At 35.5% G+C, this 22,220-nt stretch overlaps 1 protein-coding gene across 1 annotated transcript in view; it reads right to left on the bottom strand.

Moving 5' to 3' along the window:
- Window positions 1–4,461: 4,461 nt before the first annotated feature.
- CXXC4 (CXXC finger protein 4) overlaps window positions 4,462–22,220 on the bottom strand; it is a 107,993-nt gene continuing 90,234 nt past the window's right edge. Inside the window, 1 exon segment of the mRNA XM_088021336.1 lies at window positions 4,462–4,710. Within this exon segment, the coding sequence (XP_087877462.1) occupies window positions 4,462–4,710 (249 nt within the window).

Raw genomic sequence — 22,220 nt, 5'->3', positions numbered from 1 at the left:
AAGGCAGTCGCTTAACCAACTGAGCCACCCAGGCACCCGACCATATACCTTTTTAATGGGTTACTGAATTGCTTATCTGGTCAGTCATAATTTCAAATGCCTGTAACTTCACTTTGAAAGACAGACCAAATTACTTCAACTACAGTTTATCAGAGTAAGTCCACATAATCTGCTAGGAAGCCTTTCAACTACAAGACATTAAGAAATAACTCCTTTTTGTATCTCATGCTTTCCGTAAAGTATCTTGATATTTTTTTATCTAATGGGACATTTTTTATCTAATGGGACAATGAAGATACTTCCTAGCTCTTATTTTACTCTTTAATTGCAAAATCTTATTGCCATGAAAATTTCCTTCTTATATAGTAAAAAAAAAGAAATAATAAATTTCTTTGTAATTTTCATCTCATCATTTAATAGTTTTAAAGTTAACTATGATCAATTTTATCTGAAAAATTAAATAAAAATTTAAATAAATAAAAAGAAATGAAATAGAACATTGCATGAATGTTATTACCTTTCACACAATATCTCAAAGTCCTTTACTTTTTCGTATATCATTTACATAGTAAATGTGTAAACAGAGGCACAAGCAAGGGAATTTAACTTGCTTAGGGCCAGGTAGGGCAGGCAATGTGATATGGTTAGTGCCCAGATCAATCAATTCATCTGTTAATCAATGTGTACTGTGCTCAGTGTTGGTTGGAACAGTGAATCTTAACCAGGAGAATGCATCAGATTCTCCTGTGATGGTTTAAAAAAAAGAAATGCATCTAAGGTCCTAATCCCTAAGGTACAGCAATTTGAAACCTGTGGATTATTAAGGAGCTCCACAAATGATTGAGATGCACAGTCTTTATTAAAGACATGCTTTAGCATTGAAAGATAAAGAATAAATGGGCATTGACTCAGGGAAGTTGAACAAAATAAAAGAAACACTTAAAAATATATAAAATACCATGTAATTAAAAATTGAATTTTCTGCCACAGGTGAGTTAGAAAGACTTCATTAGGAAGATTAAAATTGATCTATACCTTCAAGATTTGCAGAGCTGTTAGAAATACATGGAAAGGAAAAAATATATAATATGAGCAAGAGCACAGAGGTAGAAATAATCACTGGGAATCAGGGCAAAGAACAAGATAGTTACCTCAAAGAAACAGTTTCTGTCTTGTTCACTGCTTTATATACAATAGTGTCACCTGTTGAACAAACATGTGAATAGATGAGTGAACCAATCAACCTATCAGTTAATAAGATTGGCAGATTCTTGGGGCACCCGGGTGGCTCAGTCATTAAGCATCTGCCTTCAGCTCAGGTCATGATCCCAGGGTCCTGGTATCAAGCCACTCATCAGGCTCCCTGCTCTGCGGGGAGCCTGCTTCTCCCTCTCCCACTCCCCCTGCTTGTGTTCCCTCTCTCGGGGTGTCTCTCTCTGTCAAATAAATAAAACAAAAATCTTAAAAAAAAAAGAGTGGCATTATTCTTGTGATAGAATAGTGGGAAATAGTTATGCACAATGGATGACCTTGAAAGCCAAGCAAAGGAGTTAAAATAGAGACTGATAAATAAAAATAAATTATTTGAGCTAGATTCATTACAAGATTACCAAAACATGCACTAGAAGGATGCCACCCTTGAAAAGAAGCCAGCTGAAAATGTGCCACAAAGATGCAGATGTGTACTAATCAAGTCTTGCATTATTTCCATAAAATAAAAATAAAGCACACCTAGCAAATAAAGAGGGCATATGCAATGCTAAAAAAAGTCCTTCAAAGCTGATGTCAACTATTATATGACACGGTCTGATTGTTCAGTTTAATACTGCATGTTAGCTAATGCAATGATTTGTTGCCTTTACATTGTAATTGTCCTGAGTCATTCTCATCCTTCTGTTTTCTCTATCCTCTCATACCTATCTCCTCATTCTTGAACTTTTTCTTCTTAAATATATTTAGCTAAAACCATTAAATACTAGAAAATTCGGGTTGCTGAAATTTTTATTATAATTGGCTATATTCTATTCGCATATTTAAAAACTCAATTTAGGCTTCAATATTTTAGAACTGATTTACCCAAAGTGAGGATAGAGGAATAAAAATGAAACATCAAATTTTGCTTTAAAAGAAGACAAGAGATGATAATGTTCTTAGATATTCTTTTAGTGTATAATATATATAGTTAAGATAGTTCAGGTATGGGGCGCCTGGGTGGCACAGTGGGTCGAGTGTCTGCCTTCGGCTCAGGTTATGATCCCAGGGTCCTGGGATCGAGCCCAGTGTCAGGCTCCTTGCCCAGGGGAAAGCCTGCTTCTCCCTCTCCTCCCTGCTCATGCTCTGTCACTATCTCTGTCTCTCTCTCTCTCAAATAAATAAATAAGATCTTTAATTTAAAAAAAGGTAGTTTGGGTAAATGCCAGAAATTTATGGTCTGTTATTTTAAACTATTTTTTAAGAAGTCTGAACAGTATTTTACAACTTTTGTCTTCAGATATCATATTTTATTGACTGTTACTTTCTTTACCAATCTCCTTTTAGTTTTTCATAAAAACTCTAACTTAGCAATGTGATTTATGTGTGCATTTTCAGAAATACAGGTTATTTCATAAGCTGAGAATATGTGAAATAATGACCATACAGTTAGGCAATATTTATAGTATACAGAGTCTGAAGCTAAAATACCATAATTAGCAGAATTTTAATTGCTGGGATTGTAAAAGAAAGAGAAGAAATCTGTGCTACAGAATATCCTCAGCCCCACAATTACCTAAAGCACGACTGACGAAATTCTAAGAGGAGAAAACAACATACAAGTCCATCTCCATAGTTAATTAGATATTCAAAGGAGTCACATTCACTCTTTCAGGCCAATGGGGGAATGATGCAACTAATTCAAGGAATTACTGTCCATCCTAATGGACTAAATGGGCAGGGGGGAGGTTATATTTCCTCTGCTTTGTATTACCAGGAAGTTTTAGCTAGAGTACAAATCTATTCAGAACAGAAAACTTGTATCATTATGTTTTAGGTAGGCTGGAGGCAACAAGAATTTTTTTTCTGAAGGCAAAAAAGTGATGTCAGATGCAAAATTATTGTTGGATTTAATGAGCTGAGATGACCTTAGGAAGGAGAAATTAACAGTTTCCGGGACCCAAAGAACATCTACCTCTAAAAAGCTGAACTATGTAAGTGTTCACTGAGTATGCTCCTCTCCATCACCACTCACCATTACGCTTGTTTTGACACCAGCCATGGATTAAACGATTGACCTTTGAAAACCCATGGTTATTTGAAAGCTGAGGTTTCTGTCTTATTAATGCCAATTTACCTAATCTTAGATGAGATAGGGGGAAAAACTGGCTTTGCATATAAAAGCTACATTAGCTAGAACATTTGCATGTTTATGTCTGAGTATAGGCATCTATCAAGGATTCAAACCAAAGTGGAACAAGAAGAGTATTTAAATCATGCATGGATCTTAGAGACAGAGAGAGACATCTACTGGTCCATTTATTACCAATCCCAAGCACCTCCCCCTCCAGTGTAATTAATGTAACGTTTTCTCTCTTTACAGCTGACAGCCAAGAGCATAATTAGAGTCTAATAAAACACGGAAAAGTCACAAATGCAAAGTGGAATAAACAGTAAACAGTGAGGGAGGCGAGGATTGGGGAATGTGACGGCTGGGTAATGCCTCAGATAAACTGTGTGCACATTGACACTGTCACGCTCTCGGCAGCCCCAAGTGTGCTGGTAGCCTGGTGCAGACAGACAGCTTGAATTAATCCCAAGAGGAGCGCATGACAGGCGAGTGAAGCAGACAATTAGAATGAAGGAGGAAATTGGAAATGGCAAAGGTGTGAACATATGTCAAATTACAACTAAATGATAAATTACAATTCTGTCATTGGAATAAGCGATAATTAAGAAAGATTTCAGCTCTCCCTCTTGAAAAAAAAAAAATAAGAGAGAATCACATTCCCCCCCCCCCCCAGTTTAGGTTTGTTGGTTGAATTGTTTCCATCCATCTCACACATGGGGCTGGATCTTCCTGACTTTGGGGCTGCATTATTTGTGTACATTAAGGATAATTCTTTTCTTTCCTCTTCCCCATTTTCCAGACTGGCAGAATGATAGTGTCAGAATGAACAGGAAGCTGATAGTATCTGATATAAAAACCTGCACTGAGGTTTAAAAAAAAAATGAGGCTTGCTGCTGAATGTGCTGCCGTGCTCTAATTATTTTAAACAAGCACTGCACAGTCCAGCTGACAATTAGGAAAGTCTGCTTTATGGCTTGGGGGATTCGCATGAAACCTCATAATCACTGTATACACGTCCTTTTCGTTTAGACAGTAATGAATGTGGGTGGGGTTTCTTGGCAGTTTTCGGCCACTTAACCACAATTTAAAACAGCTGTGTAATTATCATGAGTTTTTTGAATCCAACGTCCAATTCCAATTTAGAGTTTGTAACACCTGTGGTTTGTTACCACCGCCAGGACCAAGGCAAGGGACTGACAGAAGCAAAAGTGCAGAGCTGGCGCAGGAAGCCCTGGAGATGGCTCATCGTCCCACGGGGCCTCTACGTGCCAAGACACGGCTGAGGAAGACATCGTCACAAAGGCAAATCTCGCATGTAAACATGAGGGGCCGTGTGCAAGGAGCTGATCTTCAGCAGAGTGAAGACAACGTAGACTAGTCTTCAACTCCTAAAAAAGCAGACATGTTGGAGAGTTATATCATCCTTACAAACTATAAAAAAGGTGGGACGGGGGCCGAGCATGCCCATGGAAAGGGTCATACAGGTCCTGTACCCAAGGGGACAGTCTTTGATTATTTAGCATATCTCAAAGCAGATGCAATTTCATTTGATGATCAGTTCCCTATTATTTAGTGAGAACTTACGCATTAATTTTAGAAATGCAACGACATTAATAGTATTAATAGTAGTAGTAATTTACATGAGGATTTGGATTGAATTAAATTTTTTAACATGTAAGTGAAACATCCGCCACATGTTATTTATAAGATAACTCTGAATTTTCTGTGCATTAGTGATGTTTTTGAAAGTGCTTGTAACACGAAATAGTTATAGTTCTACACTCACAGAACAATGACTAAGTACAATTATCTAGTGTCTGAAAAGGAAGATTGAAATAATGAAAGCTCCTCTTAGAACAAATGCAAATATTTACATCATTTCTTTCTCACCCTCCTTCTAGGGCAAAAAAGGAGACAAATATCCAAAAAGCTAAATAAAATTCTCCAACAGAGAGGTCAGAGGGTCCAGTGATCTTCCGGAATAAATCAATCTCTAACTGCTGTGGCCAGATATTGTAGTTCAAGGCCTTGAGAGCTTAATTGGGGAAATATGTTAAAAGTTAAAGGGCCAGAGTCATGTTAATTACATGAGGTTTTTCTTGTAGAAAAGCTGCCCAACACAATCCCACCCTCCCTCTTTCTTAGACAGGGGTATGATCCCACACCACACTTCTGTAATTTGACAAGGTTTATTTTAAAAGCAATTTATTTGTAGTCATGTGTATGCTTCACAAGTAATAGAGCCTAATGTGTTCATTTATTATATTCTTAGTACAGTTTGGATTAAGAAGTCTCTGACACTGCATGCCAGAACTTCAGAAGGGTTTAAATATGGAACAAATTAAGGGCTGAGTTTCAATTCTTCCTTCTTTTGAAAAGTAAGGGGTGAGAAAAAAATGAATTGTAATTGTTGCTTCAATTCTGTTTCCTTCTAGAAATAAGAGTTCTTTTATGGAAACATGAATATAGGAGAGTAGCCAGAAAAAATCTTGGACTTTTACTCTAACCAGAGAAAAATGTTCATAAAATATAATCGGGCAAAAATATCGTTAGATATTTATTATAAACAACTTAATAGATTAATTAATAATCTATATAATAAAAGTTGAATGGATAATGACATTAGTCCTCATATTTGGTATTTTGTAAATATAGAGACAAGCAAATATGAGTATTAGAAATCATTTTCCAGGGGTGCCTGGGTGGCTCAGCCATTAAGCGTCTGCCTTCGGCTCAGGTCATGATCCGTGGGTCCTGGGATCAAGCCCCACATCGGGCTCCCTGCTCTGCGGGAGGCCTGCTTCTCCCTCTCCCGCTCCCCCTGCTTGTGTTCCCTCCCTTGCTGTGTCTCTCTCTCTGTCAAATAAATAAAATCCTTAAAAGAAAAAAAAAGAAATCATTTTCCAGCTATATAATGTTCCACATTTAACTTATATTTAAGATACATTTTTTACATTCTACTAAAGCTGAATAGCTTTGAAGTTAATAGTAGAGCACAAACTTCTTCCATGAAATAATGTGGTATATAAAGTTGGTTCCTGGATATTATGATTTTTTTAAATAACAGGTTAAATCCTCATATTTGCCACATCAGTTAACTTTCCAAAAAGAAGACTTTAATAACCATAAGAGGATATGGAAATTATTTGATTGGCAAAGGACATGTTGATTTAATATATACTTTGCATATGGAGAACACTTTTCAGAAGATTCTCAACCTATGGTACACATAAGCTTGGGGTGGGTGGGCACAGAAACCTGCATTTTGGACAAGCATCTCATGTAGCTTTCATGTGAACTTGGACTCTGACAGAAAGCTTCTATGTTGCTTAGGCCCAGGAAAGTTCTTAGCACCAGAGTGAATACTAGAACAAGATAGCTGGCAATAGAGACCGGTTTTCTGATCTCCTATCAACCTCCTTTATGAAATTATATTGAAATTATATTCTTGAACAAGTTACTAATATATAAATTAAAGTGACCAAATCATGTTCCTAATTTCTAAGTTCAATTCTATGCTTGAAATTAGGAAGATTTGACAATGATGATTATTGTACATTATTTTCCCTATAGGTTTCAATGTTAGGGCTTTAGCAATTTAGAAACACATATTAAGAGTCATAAGCACAGCGCTAATTTTAGTCTATATGGAATACTGAAGAGTAGTGAAATATGGAATTATGTAAGGAAATTTTACTAAGAATTAGGTCAAGAGTATCTATAGTTCATAATATATTCATTCAAATACACGGTTTTCCTGAAATATTAAACCCTTTTAATTTTTAAACTTTCCCTGTACAAATTTTGGTACAGTTGCATATTTAACAGTTATACATTCAGGTAATGATACTTTAGATATAAATGCACGCTGAACACATTCTGAGTGTCATGGTGAAAAATTATTCAGTGGCCAATAGTCAATGACATAAACATGGTAAAACATTCCACAAATCTAATCTCAGGATATCTGACTAGAGCCTTATTTAAAATTTAAAGAGTATAATACAAATAATACAAAATTATATAATACATAATATACATAATACATAATACAAAAAATATATAAGTATTAGTCTCTGTCCCTGGATTCTGCCACAGAGCTCCTAAAATTCTTATAATTTTCTAAGTGTTGAAAATATTAGGAGAATTTTTGTTCTAATATTTGTTCTTTGACCCTGGTTCCTGACACAGTTCCTAAATCCCTTAGAATTTCCTGGGTGATACCAGTATCTTTTGTTCTAATGTAGTGACTCTTGATGGGCTTCTGGATGGAGGCTAGTTACCAGAAATATCAAGCCATGAGTAGAAGCTTGGAATTTTTAGTCCCACCCCCCATTTTCCAGAGCGGGACAAAGGGCTGGAAATGGAGTTAATGATCTATCATGCCTATATGATAAGGCCTCCATTAAAAAAAAATCTCCAAGATATAGGGTTCAGAGAGTTCATGGACTGGTGAACGTGTGGAGATGCCAGGAGAGAGCCATGCCCAGAGAGGGCATGGAAGCTTTGTGCTCTTACCCACACACCTTGCCCTAGGAAGAGATGCCCAAGATCTCTTCCATCTGGATGTTCAACTGTATCCTTTATCATATGCTTTTATAACAAAGTGATAAATAGTAAAAACTTTTTGCTGAGTTCTTTGAGCCACCGCAGCAAAGTAATCAAAGTCAAGAAAGGGGCTGTTGCAACCTCCAATCTACAACCAGTCAGTCAGAAGCACAGGTAATGACCCAAACCTGTGATTGATATCTGAAGTGGGGAGTGCAATCTTATGCACTGAGTCTTAACCTGTATAGTGTCAAATCCCACAGGTTAAGGGCTCAGTCCTAGGTAGATAGCATCTGAGTTGAGTTAAATTGTGGGACACCTAGCTGGTATTGCAGAATTACTTGATGTGGGAAAAACCCACACAGATCTGGTGTCAGAATTGTTGTGAATGTAGTAGTCATGTAAGAGTAAAGGAGAAACCCAGGAGATATACATGTTTTCTCAACAGACTACTTTGGGAAAATGTTAATGAATTTCCACTTTCAGTCTTGATGGATTAACTTGACTAGAGACAATAGAAAATCAAAGACAATGAAAGAGGAGCTTTATTTATTTATTATTTTTAAAGATTTTATTTATTTATTTGACAGAGAGAGAGAGAGAGTACAAGCAGGCAGAGGGAGAGGGAGATAGAGGGAGAGGGAGAAGCAGGCTCCCTTCTGAGCACGGAGCTTAACATGGGGTTTGATCCCAGGACCTTGAGATCATGACCTGAGCTATAGGCAGATGCTTAACCAACTGAGCCACCCAGGCACCCTGAAAGAAGAGCTTCAAAGTACTGAAATGAAAAATAATTTTGAGGCCATATTTTATATTCAGCAAAATATTCAAAAACTCAGGTCAGATTTTTCACAGAAACAAGAACTGAGAGCATCAGTGACTAGGAGAACTGCACTGTTAGAAATATAAAAGAAAGTATTTGGGGTGCCTGGGTGGCTCAGTTGGTTAAGCTTCTAACTCTTGGTTTCTGCTCAGGTCATAATCTTAGGGTCGTGGGATCAAGTCCTGCATCGGGTTCCACTCTCAGCAGGAGGGAGTCGGCTTGAGGATTCTCTCTCTCCCTCTGACCCTCCCCCACTCTCTCTTAAATAAATAAATAAATAAAATCTTTAATTAAAAAAATATATAGGGCACCTATGTGGCTCAGTCAGTTAAGCGTCTGCCTTTGGCTCACGTCATGATCGGAGGGAGCTCCTTGCTCAGTGGGGAGCCTGCTTCTCCCTCTCCTCCCTGCTCTTGTTCTCTCTCTCACTATCTCTGTCTCTCTCTCTCAAATAAATAAATAAATCTTTTTAAAAAAGTAAAATGTATAACACTGCATTTTTTAAAACTAATAATCTTTTTTTTTCTTTAGTAATCTCTACACCCAACTGGGGCTCGAACTCATGACCCTGAGATCAAGAGTCACAAGCCCTTCTGACTGAGCCAGCTAGGAACCCCATCTTGCATTTTGATAATAGTAAAATATACAGACATGTGATAGTCAAAGGATGAAGGAGAAATGAAATCATAATGCATATTGTTATATAGTATATAAAAATATAATAAAATTTTCTTACCATGAAGAATACTGTGATAAATCAGTTTTAATTTCTAGGGTAAAAGTAAAAAGATAATGCAAAAATAAAAACAAAGGAGAAATTAAAAGAAAAACCTGGAAAGATTTTATTAACTAAAAAAGAAAACAGGAAGTGAAATGGACAACTAGAAATAGCAAGAAAATTGGGGTGCCTGGGCGGCTCAGTTATTAAGCGTCTGCCTTCAGCTCAGGTCATGATCCCAGGGTCCTGGGATCGAGCCGTGCATCGGGCTCCCTGCTCCGTGGGAAGCCTGCCTCTCCCTATCCCACTCCCCCTGCTTGTGTTCCCTCTCTAGCTGTCTCTCTCTTTCTGTCAAATAAATAAATAAAATCTTAAAAAAATAAAATATCAAGAAAATAGACCTGAATCCAAACAGATGAACAATTATATTAAATATAAATGGATTAGAGCCTTCAATTCAAAGGCAAAGATTGTCAGACCTAATTTGTTTGTTTGTTTGTTTTTTATAAGAAATGAAGCTTAAATACAAATACAAAGATAGGTTGGAAGCAAAATAGTGGAAACATTACTATGAGGATAATAAGCAAAAGAAAAACTAGGGTTGCTATATTAATACATGTAAAATACACTTTAAAACAGGAAGTTATTATCAAAGGGAGAGATCAAACATCTCATTAAAGAGCAGTCCATGAGAAAGAACATAACATTTCTAACTGTGTATGAAACCCAATAACATAGTTGGAGAATTTAACACCATTGTCTTTGTAATTGATAGAACAAGTTAAACATTATTAACAATATTGGAAATTTGGACAATACTACCAGCAACTTGACCTAATTGATATTACATTACATTACAACCAGTAACTGCAGAATACATATATTTTTAAGTGTGTATGGAATGTTCTAACTGGTAGATCCTGTGCTGGCTCACAAAACAAATATTAGCAAATTTCAAAACATTGAACTGCTTTTATTCAATTCCATTGAATAAAATAGTAAATATGTCCTTTATGCAAAATAGAATTAAATCAGAAACAAGTAACAACAAGATATTTGGAAAAACTTCAATATTTAGAAATTAAATCACATATTAATAAATAAATGAATCAAAGAAGTAATCAAAAAAAAAAACATTCCCCCAAGATCAGTAAAAAGGCCTGGATTTTTGTTTTGTCACTTCCAATTCAACATGAAGATCCTAACCAGGGCAAAAATGCAAGAAAAATAAATAAAAATCATAAATACTAGAAAAGAAAAAGTTAAACTTTTTTTTAAGATTTTATTTATTTATTTGACACACAGAGAGAGAGAGACAGCAAGAGAGGGAATACAAGCAGGGAGAGTGGGAGAGGGAGAATTCCCCGCCAAGCAGGGAGCCTGATGCGGGGCTCGATCCCAGGATCCTGGGATCATGACCTGAGCCGAAGGCAGACACTTAACAACTGAGCCACCCAGACTCCCCTAAACATTTTTTATTCACACACAAGATGGTCATTGCAAGAAACAACGTACATTAGTTTTGTAGGAAATGCTAAGAAACACACAAAAATACTGCTAGAACTAATAAGTAAGTTTTGCAAGGTTGGAAATGCAAGATCAAGATTTCAAAATTGTATTTGGAGAATTAAATTTTAAATTTTGTGATTTCTTATAAAATCAAAAGATATATGTATAACCCCTCTACTGAAAATCCTGTGAGACCTAAACTAATGGAGAGATAAACCATTTTTATGAATTGGAAGACTTAATATTGTTTTTTTTTAACATAAGTGTTTTTTTAATTTTTTTTAAGATTTTATTTATTTATTTGACAGAGAGAGAGAGCGGGCGCACGCGCGAGAGCAGGAACACAGCAGGGGGAGTGGAGGAGGGAGAAACAGGCTTCCCGCTGAGCAGGGAGGCCGATGCGGGGCTCAATCCCAGGACTCTGGGATCATGACCTGAGCCGAAGGCAGACGCGCAACGACTGAGCCACCCAGGTGCCCCGAAGACTTAATATTGTTAAGATAACAATTTTCTCTAAGTAGATTTGTAGATTAAATGCAATCTCCATCAAAGTCCCAAAAAGTTTGTTAATGTGTGTGTGTAAACTGACAAGTTATTTCTAAGATTCACAAAGAAATACAAAGTTCCTGAAGTAGCCTGGAAAATCTTGAAAAGAAGAACAAAGTTGGAGTACACACACTGTCTAATTCCAAGTCTTATTATAGAGCTACAGTTATCAACCAACATGATACTGATGTGACAATATATAAACTAGATCAACTGAACGGAATATAGAGAACAGAATTAGATTCACATATATAGAATTAGATTCACAAGGTCCCAAGGTAATTCAACGAGAAAAGGAAAGTCTTTTCAACAAAGGGTGATGGAAAAGAAATAGATTAACATATTGAAAAGAATGAGTATCCACACCTACCTCATCCCACAGACAAAAATTAATTCAAGTTATCATAGGCCTGTATATAAATGCTGAAACTCATTGGAGAATATCTTTGTGATTTCTTAAATAGGACAAAGACTTCTTACTATCAATTGAAAAATTGATGAAATGGACTTCATCAAAAATTAAAACATGTGCTCATTGAAAAAAAAATCACCGTTACGAAAAATAAAATATTTGTAAAATATAAACCTGACAAGAGATTTTTGTCCAGAATATATAACAAACTTTTACAAACGAATAATAAAAAGGACAGACCATCCATTAAAAAATAGAAAACTGATTTTGAACAGACATTTCTAAACAGAAGAGATAAGAATGACTATTAGTACATGAAAAAGATGCTCAGCATCATCAGCTGTCCTTAGTTAAGGACAAAATAAGATATATTCCACACTCATTAGATCGACCAATATGAAAGTAGACTGACAAACTTAATTTTGGTGAGAATATAGTGCAACTGGAACTCTCAGTCATTGATTCTGGGAATGTGGAAACTGGTGGTTTCTTATATAGTTAAATACATACCTACTTCATTACCCAGAAATTCCATTCCTGAGTAATTACACAAAAGAAGTGAACTTATACTCGCAAAAAGATTTATAATGTTTAGAACAGCTTCATTCATAGTATTAGGAAACTAAACAAACAAACAAAAAAACCAAAAATCCAAATGTCTATCATAGAGGAATTAAAAAACCAAAATGTGGTGTATTTATATGTTGGAATACCAATCAATAATTAAAAAGTACTACTGATATGTACAAAATCATTTATGTATTTCAAAAAGATTATGTTGCACAAAAGAAGTTCCCCTCCCTCAAAAAAATTGCATGCTATTTGATTCTAATTTTTAGAAGGCAAAAACAGGCAAAATATAGCTTTGATGTTAGAAAACAAAAGAGTAGTTACCTTTGAGATAGGGGTGCAAATTAAATGGAATGGGACATCAGTGAACTGGATATTATAAAAGTTTACCTTTATTAGAATGGTAGTCACAGAAGTTTGTAAAACCTCACTGAATCATACCCTTAAGATCTATGTATTTCACAGTGTATAAATTTTACCTCAAATTATAAATCAGGGCTTAAACAGGGCCATTGTTAATTAGAAAGTCTCTGTCACATATATGTAATAGATAATGAGTCTACTTCTTCCTGGAGTTTTAAATGTTCCCCTGAATACAATCAGGCACTTTGGACAAAGCAATTAACTCTTTCTGGTTACTGAGTGCTGGTCAATAAATTGCTGTTGATTTGCTCTACTCTATCGTACGGATATAGTATTTTGCTGACTGGCCTGTTAACAAGACTGTGACTGTTATGAACATAGCAGTAAGACATCATTTTACATAGTAACAATCATAACACCTAAGAGTTGCAATAGAATCCTGTTTAAATGAATACAATTACAATATCAACTTTTTAAAAATAACAAACCGCTTAAACACCCTAGCCATAACACTTATTTGTTTTGCTTTTCTGATGTACATATTAAATATGTACACCAGAAATATCACTGTACAAGTGATATTTATAAAATAAATAAAAGATATCTTGTTTGGGAAGAAAATTCTCTACAGTGTCACCATTGGAAATGAATCTATACATGATGGATATTTTGATTAAGATTTCACTCGTTTTTCTCTTCTTACTAGAACACAGAGTAGACATTTATGATTAATTGAATGAAATTAAATAGTATTATAATCAGAGAAATAAATATAAATATAAGAGAGAAAGGAGGAGGGAAGGAAAAGAGGCAGATAAATATTTACTATAAGTCCTAAAAGTTGTCAATGTTTGGTTTTAAAATACTTTTACTTTGGTTATCTCAGAATTGCAATAAATGAAGAAATGGTATTAGCTGGTTTGCAAAGAGCTCAGTTGTAGCATTAAAGCTGACAATTATTTATAAATGCTGTTTTGCCTAACTGACTTAGCAATGGCTGTACGCGCAGCTACTTGACAGAGATTCAAGGACTATGTTCATACCGACTGACCGGAAACCAAACATTTTATAACCTCTACCTCAACCATGTTATTGTCACATAAATCAAAAAATATCCTTGCTACTCTCCTGTGAAAAACAACCTGATTAATTCTTGGACTCACTGCTAAACACAAATATTGAAAAGAATACTTGTTAAAGTGTAATAAGAATTTTTGAAAAGAGATAAAGATATATCAAACACATTATGGTATAAAGATATAATAGTATTTTTCAAGAAAGAGTTAAAGTCTTAAAAATATGCATATTTAAAACAATTTACAGATCAGTATTTTTTGTTATTACCAAACAAAACTTAAACTATATCTACAAATGTAAGCTGGTATAGCCACTCTGGAAAACAGTATGGAAGTTCCTTAAGAAGTTAAAGATAGAGCTACCCTATAACCCAGCAATTGCCCTACTGGGTCTTTACCCCAAAGATACAAATGTGTGATCCGAAGGGGTACTTGCACCCCAATGTTTATAGCAGCAATGTCCACAATAGCCAAACTATGGAAAGAACCCAGATGTCCATCGACAGAAGAATGGATGAAGAAGATGTGGTATATATATATATGTGTGTGTTCATCTGTTCATACACAATGGAATATTACAATGGAATACACATACACACACACACACACACACAATGGAATATTACTCAGCCATCAGAAAGGATGAAATCTTACCATTTACATTGACATGGATGGAACTAGAGGGCATTATGCTGAGCAAAATTAGTCAATCAGAGAAAGACAATTATATGGTTTCACTCATATGTGGAATATAAGAAACAGTGCAGAGGATCATAAGGGAAGGGAAGGAAAACAGAATGGGAAGAAATCAGAGAGGGAGACAAACCATGAAAGACTTAAGTATAGGAAACAAACAGAGTTGCTGGAGGGGAGGGGGGATGGGGTAATAGGGTGATGGGCATTAAGGAAGGCACGTGATATGATGAGCACTGGGTGTTATATGCACTGATGATTAACTGAACTCTACATTTAAAACTAATGATGTACTATATGTTGGCTAATTGAATTTAAATTTTAAAAAAGTAAAATAAATAAACAAAAATAAAATAAATTATATCTACAGAGAGGAAATAAGCAATAGAGTTCAACAAGACAGTAACTTTTTTTTTATTTTAAAGAGATCTGGATTAAAATATAGCAATTTTAATATTTCTTTGAGCTATTTAAAATAGAAATATACCTACACAAAATATACCTTTCCATATCTTTCACCTTAATTAATTGACTTTTTTTAAGGTAAGTTTTAGGTTGCAGAAAAATTAAGCAGAAAGTACACAGATTTTGATAGAACCTCTCACCCACCCTCCTACACACAGTTTCCCTGTTATTCCCTGTTATTAACATCTTTCATTAGAGTGGTACATTTCTTACTGTTGATGAACCAATATCGTAAATTATTATTGACTAAAGTCCATAGTTGACATTAAAGTTCACTTTTTGAGTTATATAGTTCTATTGATTTTGACAAATGCATAATATCATATGCCCACCATTACAGTATCACACAGAATAGTTTCACTGCCCTAAAAATTTCCTGTGCTCTACCTATCTCTGCCCCTTTTAGTCTTCTACTCTAAGCCCTAGCAACCACTAACCTTTTCACTATTTCTATAGTTTTTCTTTTTCTGGAATATTATATATTTGGAATCATACTATATGTAGCTTTTTCAGACCTGCTTATTTTCATTTAGCAATATCCATTTAAAGTTCCCCCATGTCTTTTTGTAGCTTAGTAGCTCATTTTTTTTTTTTTAATTTTTATTTAAGTTCCAGTTAGTTAACATACAGCGCCATATTGGTTTCAGGAGTGGAATTCAGCGTTTCATCACTTACACACAACACCCAGTGCTCATCGCATCAATTGCCCTCTTTAAAACGCATTCACCCATTTAGCCCATCCCCCACCCACCTCCCCCTATCACTCCTCAGTTTATTCTCTATTGTTAAGAGTCTCTTATGGTTTGTTTTGCTCTTTCTTTTTCCCCCCTCTTATATGTTCATCTGTTTTGTTTTTTAAATTCCACATATGAGTGAAATCATACAGTGTTTTTCTTTCTCTGATTTATTTCACTTCATAATACATTCTAAATCCATGCACTCTGTTGCAAATGGTGATTTCATTCTTTTTGATGGCTGAATCGTATTCCAAATATACATACATATATATATGTGTACAATTTGGAATCATACAGTATGTACCTTTTTTGGACTGGTACATACTGTACAATTTGGAATCATACAGTATGTACCTTTTTTGGACTGGTACATACTGTACGATTTGGAATCATATAGTATGTACCTTTTTTGGACTGGCTTCTTTCATTTAGCAATATGCATTCAAAGTTCTTCCATGTCTTTTTGTAGCTTAATAGCTCATTTTTTTATTTTCTTAATTTTTAAAACATTTTAAATTTAATATATATATGTGTGTGTGTGTGTGTACCAAATCTTTATCCATTCATCAGTCAATGGACATTTGGACTCTTTCCATAGTTTGGTTATTGTTGATAATGCTGCTATAAACATCGGGGTGCATGTACCCCTTCAAATCTGTATTTTTGTATCCTTTGGATAAATACCTAGTAGTGAAATTCCTAGATCATGGGATAGTTCTATTTTTAACATTTTGAGGAAACTGCAAACTGTTTTCCAGAGAGGCTGTGCCAGTTTGCATTCCCACCAACAGTGCAAGAGGCCTCCCCCTTCTCTGCAAACTCTCCAACACCTGTTTTTCTTATGTTGTTAATTTTAGCCATTCTGACAGGTGTGAGGCAGTATCTCATCATGGTTTTGATTTGCATTTCTCTGATGATGAGTGATGTTGTGTATCCTTTCATGTGTCTGTTAGCAGTTCATTTCTTTCTATCACTCAACAATATTCAATTTCATAGATATCCTATAGTTCATCCACTCACTTATTTAAGGACATATTCTAATATTTTGGCAATTATAAATAAAGCTATTCTAAACATTCATGTTTAAGTTTTTGTGTAGACATACATTGTCAACTTAATTGGGTGAATACCAAGAAGTATGATTGCTGAGTCATATAGTAAGGCCATCTTCAACTTTGTAAAAGGCAGCCAGTCTTTCAAAATGGTTACACCATTTGGCAATCTTACCAACAATGAATGAGAGTTCCTTTTGCTCCACATTCTAGGTAGCATTTGGTGGTGTTGATGTTTTGGATTTTAGCCAACTTGATATGTATGTATGGTATTGGTATCTCATTGATGTTTTATTTTATATCTCCCTAATGACGTAGGATGTTGAGCACCTTGTCATATGTCTGTCCTATGTATATCTTCTTTGATGAGATGTCTGTTCAGAATTTTGCCCATTTATTAATTCAGTTGATTGATTTCTTATTGTTGATTTTTAAATGTTCCTTGCAGATTTTATACAGCAGTTATTTATCAGATAAGTGTTTTTAATATTCTCCCAATGTGTAGATTGTCTCGATTTTCTTACTAGTAGGATGGAATAACTACTGCCAAACTTTTTGTATGTTGGACCAGAAACCAGAAGTCTCTACATATCATTTACTCTTTTTCAGCTTTACTGGGGTATAATTGACAAATAAAATTATAAGATATATAGAGTATGCAAATGATGATTCAATATACATACATATTGTGAAAGGATTTCCCCAATAGAATTAGCAAACATATCCATCACCTCACATGTTTCCCTTTGAGTGTGTGAGAGAGCACTTAAGTTCTACTCTCTTAGAAAATGTCAATTACACAATACGGTGTTATTGACTATACTATTGTCAGTGCAAAATGAACAAACCTTTTAAAACTTTAAAGAGAAAGGAAAAAAGTTTGATTTGAGCCAGGTTAGGACAGCTGTTTGGAATACATAATCTTCACAAAGAAGAGAGTGCTCCAGGGAAGGAACGTTTAGTGCAAGGCAGATATGATTTATACATAAAGAGTTACAAGTCATCATGACAAAGGACATTCCAGAAAGTCACAGACTTTATTGTATGATATTAGTATGTGCAAGGCTGTACAACTTAAGCTTATGGAAACCAGGGAGTTTCTTTTTCATTTTTCTCATCTTTATGTTTGCAATGCTCCTTTTTGGTTATTTATTTATTTTTTTAACAAAGCAGACATATAATGTCCAGAGCAGAAATGGAGCCCGTACTTAGAGGTTTTGTGGAGTCATTTTGACCTTGGTAAATATTGAAGTATAGTTTCTCTTGGAGCCCAGGAGCAGGGCCCACAAACATTAAAAGTTGGAAATTTCCTTTATTACCATACATGTTATATGTTATATCTTCAGACGTTATACTCATTTTAAAACTGAAAGCTTGTATCCTCTTACCAACCTCTCCCTATTTCTCCCACTCCCAGCTCCTGGTAACCAGCATTCTACTTTCTGTTTTTATGAGTCTGACTTCCTTCATTAATATTTTAGATTCCACATATAAATGACACTATGAAATAGCTGTCTGTGTCTGGCTTATTTCACATACCTTATTGCCCTCCAGATTCATCCATGTGTTTACATAATGGCAGATTTTCCTTCATTTTTATGGTTGAATAATATCCCATGGCATATATAAAGACAGTATATATATAAGACACATTTTATTCATCCATCCATCCATCCACCTATCCACTGATGGACACTTAGGGTATTTCCATTCCATGGCTATTGTGAATAATGCTGCTACAAACTTGAGAGTACTGATATCTCCTCAAAATAATGATTTCCTTTTCTTTGAATATGTACTCAGAAGTGGGATTGCTGGATCATATAGTAGTTGTATTTTTAATCTCTTTAAAAACCTCCCTATTTTTTCCATAGTAGCTGTACAAGTTTACATTCTCACCAACAGTGCACAAGTGTTCCCTTTTCTCCAGGTCCTCACCAGCACTTGTTATTTCTTGTGTGTGTGTGTGTGTGTGTGTGTGTGTGTGTGTGTTTAATAATAACAATTCTAACAAGAATAAGGTGATATCTCATTATGGTTTTGATTTGTATCTTTTTAATAATTAGTGATATTGAAAATCTTTTCATGCACTTGTTGGCCATTTGTATGTCTTTAGGAAAACCTTGTGTCCATTTTTAAATTAGATTATTAATTTTTTTGCTGTTGAGTTGAATGGGTTTCTTGTATACTTGGTACTAACTCCTTATTGGATATGTGGTTTGCAAATATTTTTTCCATTCCATAGGTTGCCCTTCCCACATATCTTTTTTGATGTACTTTTTCAACTTTAAACTTTTAGAACCATCTAATTGTATTTTTTAAAGTTTTTATTTAAATTCTAGGTAGTTAGCATACAGTGTAATATTACTTTCAGGTATACAATATAGTGATTCAACAATTCAGCACAATACCCAGTGCTCATCACAACAAAATGCAGTCATTAATCCCCATGACCTATTTAACCCATTCCACCACCCACCTCCACCCTGTAACCAACAGTTTGTTCTCTATTGTTAAGAGTCTGGGTTTTTTTTGTTTGTTTGTTTTGCTTCTCTTTTTCCCTCTTTGCTCATTTGTTTTGTTTCTTAAATTCCACATATGAGTTGAATCATATGGTATTTGTCTTTCTCTATTTCCCTTAGCATTATACTCTTTAGCTTCATGCATGTTGTTGCAAATTGCAAGATTTCATTCTTTGTGATGGCTGAGTAATACTCCAGTGTGTGTGTGTGTGTGTGCCTGTGTGTGTGTGTGTGTCTGTGTGTGTGTGTGTGTATTTATATATATATATACATACACCACATCTTCTTCATCCATTTATCAGTCAATGGACTCTTGAGCTGTTTCATAATTTGGCTATTATAGATAATGCTGCTGTAAATCAGAGTGTATGTATCCTTTCAAATTGTATTTTTTATTCTTTGTGTAAATACTTAATATTGCAATTGCTGGATTGTAGGGTAGTTCTATTTCTAACTTTTGGAAAAACCTCCATATGTTTTCCAGAGTGGCTGCCCCAATTTGTATTCCCACCAATAGTGCAAGAGGGTTCCTTTTTCTCCAGGTCCTCGCCAACACCTGTTGTTTCTTTGTTGTTGATTTTAGCCATCCGGACTGGTATGAGATGATATCTCATTGTAGTTTTGTTTTGTATTTCCCTGATGATGAGTGATGTTGAGCATCTTTTCATGTGTCTGTGACCACATGGATGTCTTCTTGAAAAAATGTTCGTGTCTTCTGCCCATTTTTTAATGGGATTATTCATTTTCTAGATGTGGGGTTTTATAAGTTCTTTTTTTTTAAAGATTTTATTTATTTACTTATTTATTTGAGAGAGAGAATGAGAGAGAGAGAGCATGAGAGGGGGGAGGGTCAGAGGGAGAAGCAGACTCCCCACTGAGCAGGGACCCCAAAATGGGACTCGATCCCGGGACTCCAGGATCATGACCTGAGCCGAAGGCAGTCGCTTAACCAACTGAGCCACCCAGGTGCCCTATAAGTTCTTTATATATGTTGGATACTAACCCTTTATTGGATAAGTCATTTGCAAATATCTTCTCCCATTCCACAGGTTGCCTTTTAGTTTTATTGCCTATTTCCTTCACTGTGTGTAAGATTTTTATTTTGATGAAGTCCCAATAGCTTATTTTTGCTTTTGTTTCCCTTGCCTCAAGAGACATATTTAGAAGGAAGTTGGTATGACTGATATCAAAGAAGTTACTCCCTGTGTTCTCCTCTAGGATTTCTATGGTTTCAGGTCTCACATTTAGATCTTTCATCCATTTTGAATTTATTTTTGTGTTTGGTGTAAGGCAGTGGTTGTTTCATTCTTTTGCATGTTGCTGTCCAGTTTTCCCAACAGAATTTGTTGAAGAGACTGTCTTTTTCTGATTTAATATTCTTCCCTGCTTTGTTGAAGATTAGTTGACCATATATTTCTGGTTTTATTTCTGGGTTTTCTATTCTGGTCTATTGATCTACTTGTCAATTTTTGTGCCAGTACCATACTGTTTTGATCACTACAGCTTTGTAATATAACTTGAAGTCCAGAATTATGATCCTTCCATCTTTGCTTTCTTTTTCAAGGTTGCTTTGGCTATTTGGGGTCTTTTGTAGTTCCATACAAATTTTAGGATTGTTTGTTCTAGCTCTCTGAAAAATGCTGGTTTTTTTTTTAAGAAATAAATCTTTTTTTAAAAAAGAATTTATTTACTTACTTAATTGACACAGAGAGAGAGAGAGAGACAGCGAGAGAGGGAACACAAGCAGGGGGAGTGGGAGAGGAAGAAGCAGGCTTCCTACCGAGCAGGGAGCCTGATGCGGGGCTTGAGCCCACAACCCTGGGATCATGACCTGAGCCGAAGGCAGTTCCTTAACCAACTGAGCCACCCAGGCGCCCCACTGGTGGTATTTTGATAGGAGTTACATTATATATGTAGATTGTTTTGAGTATTATACACATTTAACAATGTCTTTCCATTTCTTTTTTTTAATTTTTTATTGTTATGTTAATCACCATACATTACATCATTAGTTCTTGATGTAGTGTTCCATGATTCATTGTTTGTGCATAACACCCAGTGCTCCACGCAGAACGTGCCCTCTTTAATACCCATCACAAGGCTAGCCCATCCCCCCACCTCCTCCCCTCTAGAACCCTCAGTTTGTTTTTGAGAGTCCATCGTCTCTCATGGTTCATCTCCCCCTCCGACTTACCCCCCTTCATTCTTCCCCTCCTACTATCTTCTTCTTTTTCTTTTTTCTTAACATATCTTGCATTGTTTCAGAAGTACAGATTTGTGATTCAACAGTCTTGCACAATTCACAGCGCTCACCATAGCACATACCCTCCCCAATGTCTATCACCCAGCCACCCCATCCCTCCCACCCCCACCACTCAGCAACACTCAGTTTGTTTCCTGAGATTAAGAATTCCTCATATCAGTGAGGTCATATGATACGTGCTTTTCTCTGATTGACTTATTTCACTCAGCATAACACCCTCCAGTTCCATCCACATCATTGCAAATGGCAAGATCTCATTCCTTTTGATGGCTGCATAATATTCCATTGTGTATATATACCACATCTTCTTTATCCATTCATCTGTCGATGGACATCTTGGCTCTTTCCACAGTTTGGCTATTGTGGACATTGCTGCTATAAACATTGGGGTGCACATACCCTTCGGATCCCTACATTTGTATCTTTGTGGTAAATAATTGCACCCAAAACCATAAGATACCTAGGAATAAATTTAACCAAAGAGGCAAAGGATCTGTACTCAGAAAACTATAAAATACTCATGAAAGAAATTGAAGAAGACACAAAGAATTGGAAAAACGTTCCATGCTCATGGATTGGAAGAACAAACATTGTGAAGATG

The sequence above is a fragment of the Eumetopias jubatus genome, unplaced genomic scaffold, assembly GCF_037043125.1.
Source record: "Eumetopias jubatus isolate StellerSeaLion01/CBP00866 unplaced genomic scaffold, mEumJub1_p1.0 scaffold_2, whole genome shotgun sequence".
Lineage (NCBI taxonomy): Eukaryota > Metazoa > Chordata > Mammalia > Carnivora > Otariidae > Eumetopias > Eumetopias jubatus.
This window is presented reverse-complemented; position numbering and strand designations above follow the sequence as displayed.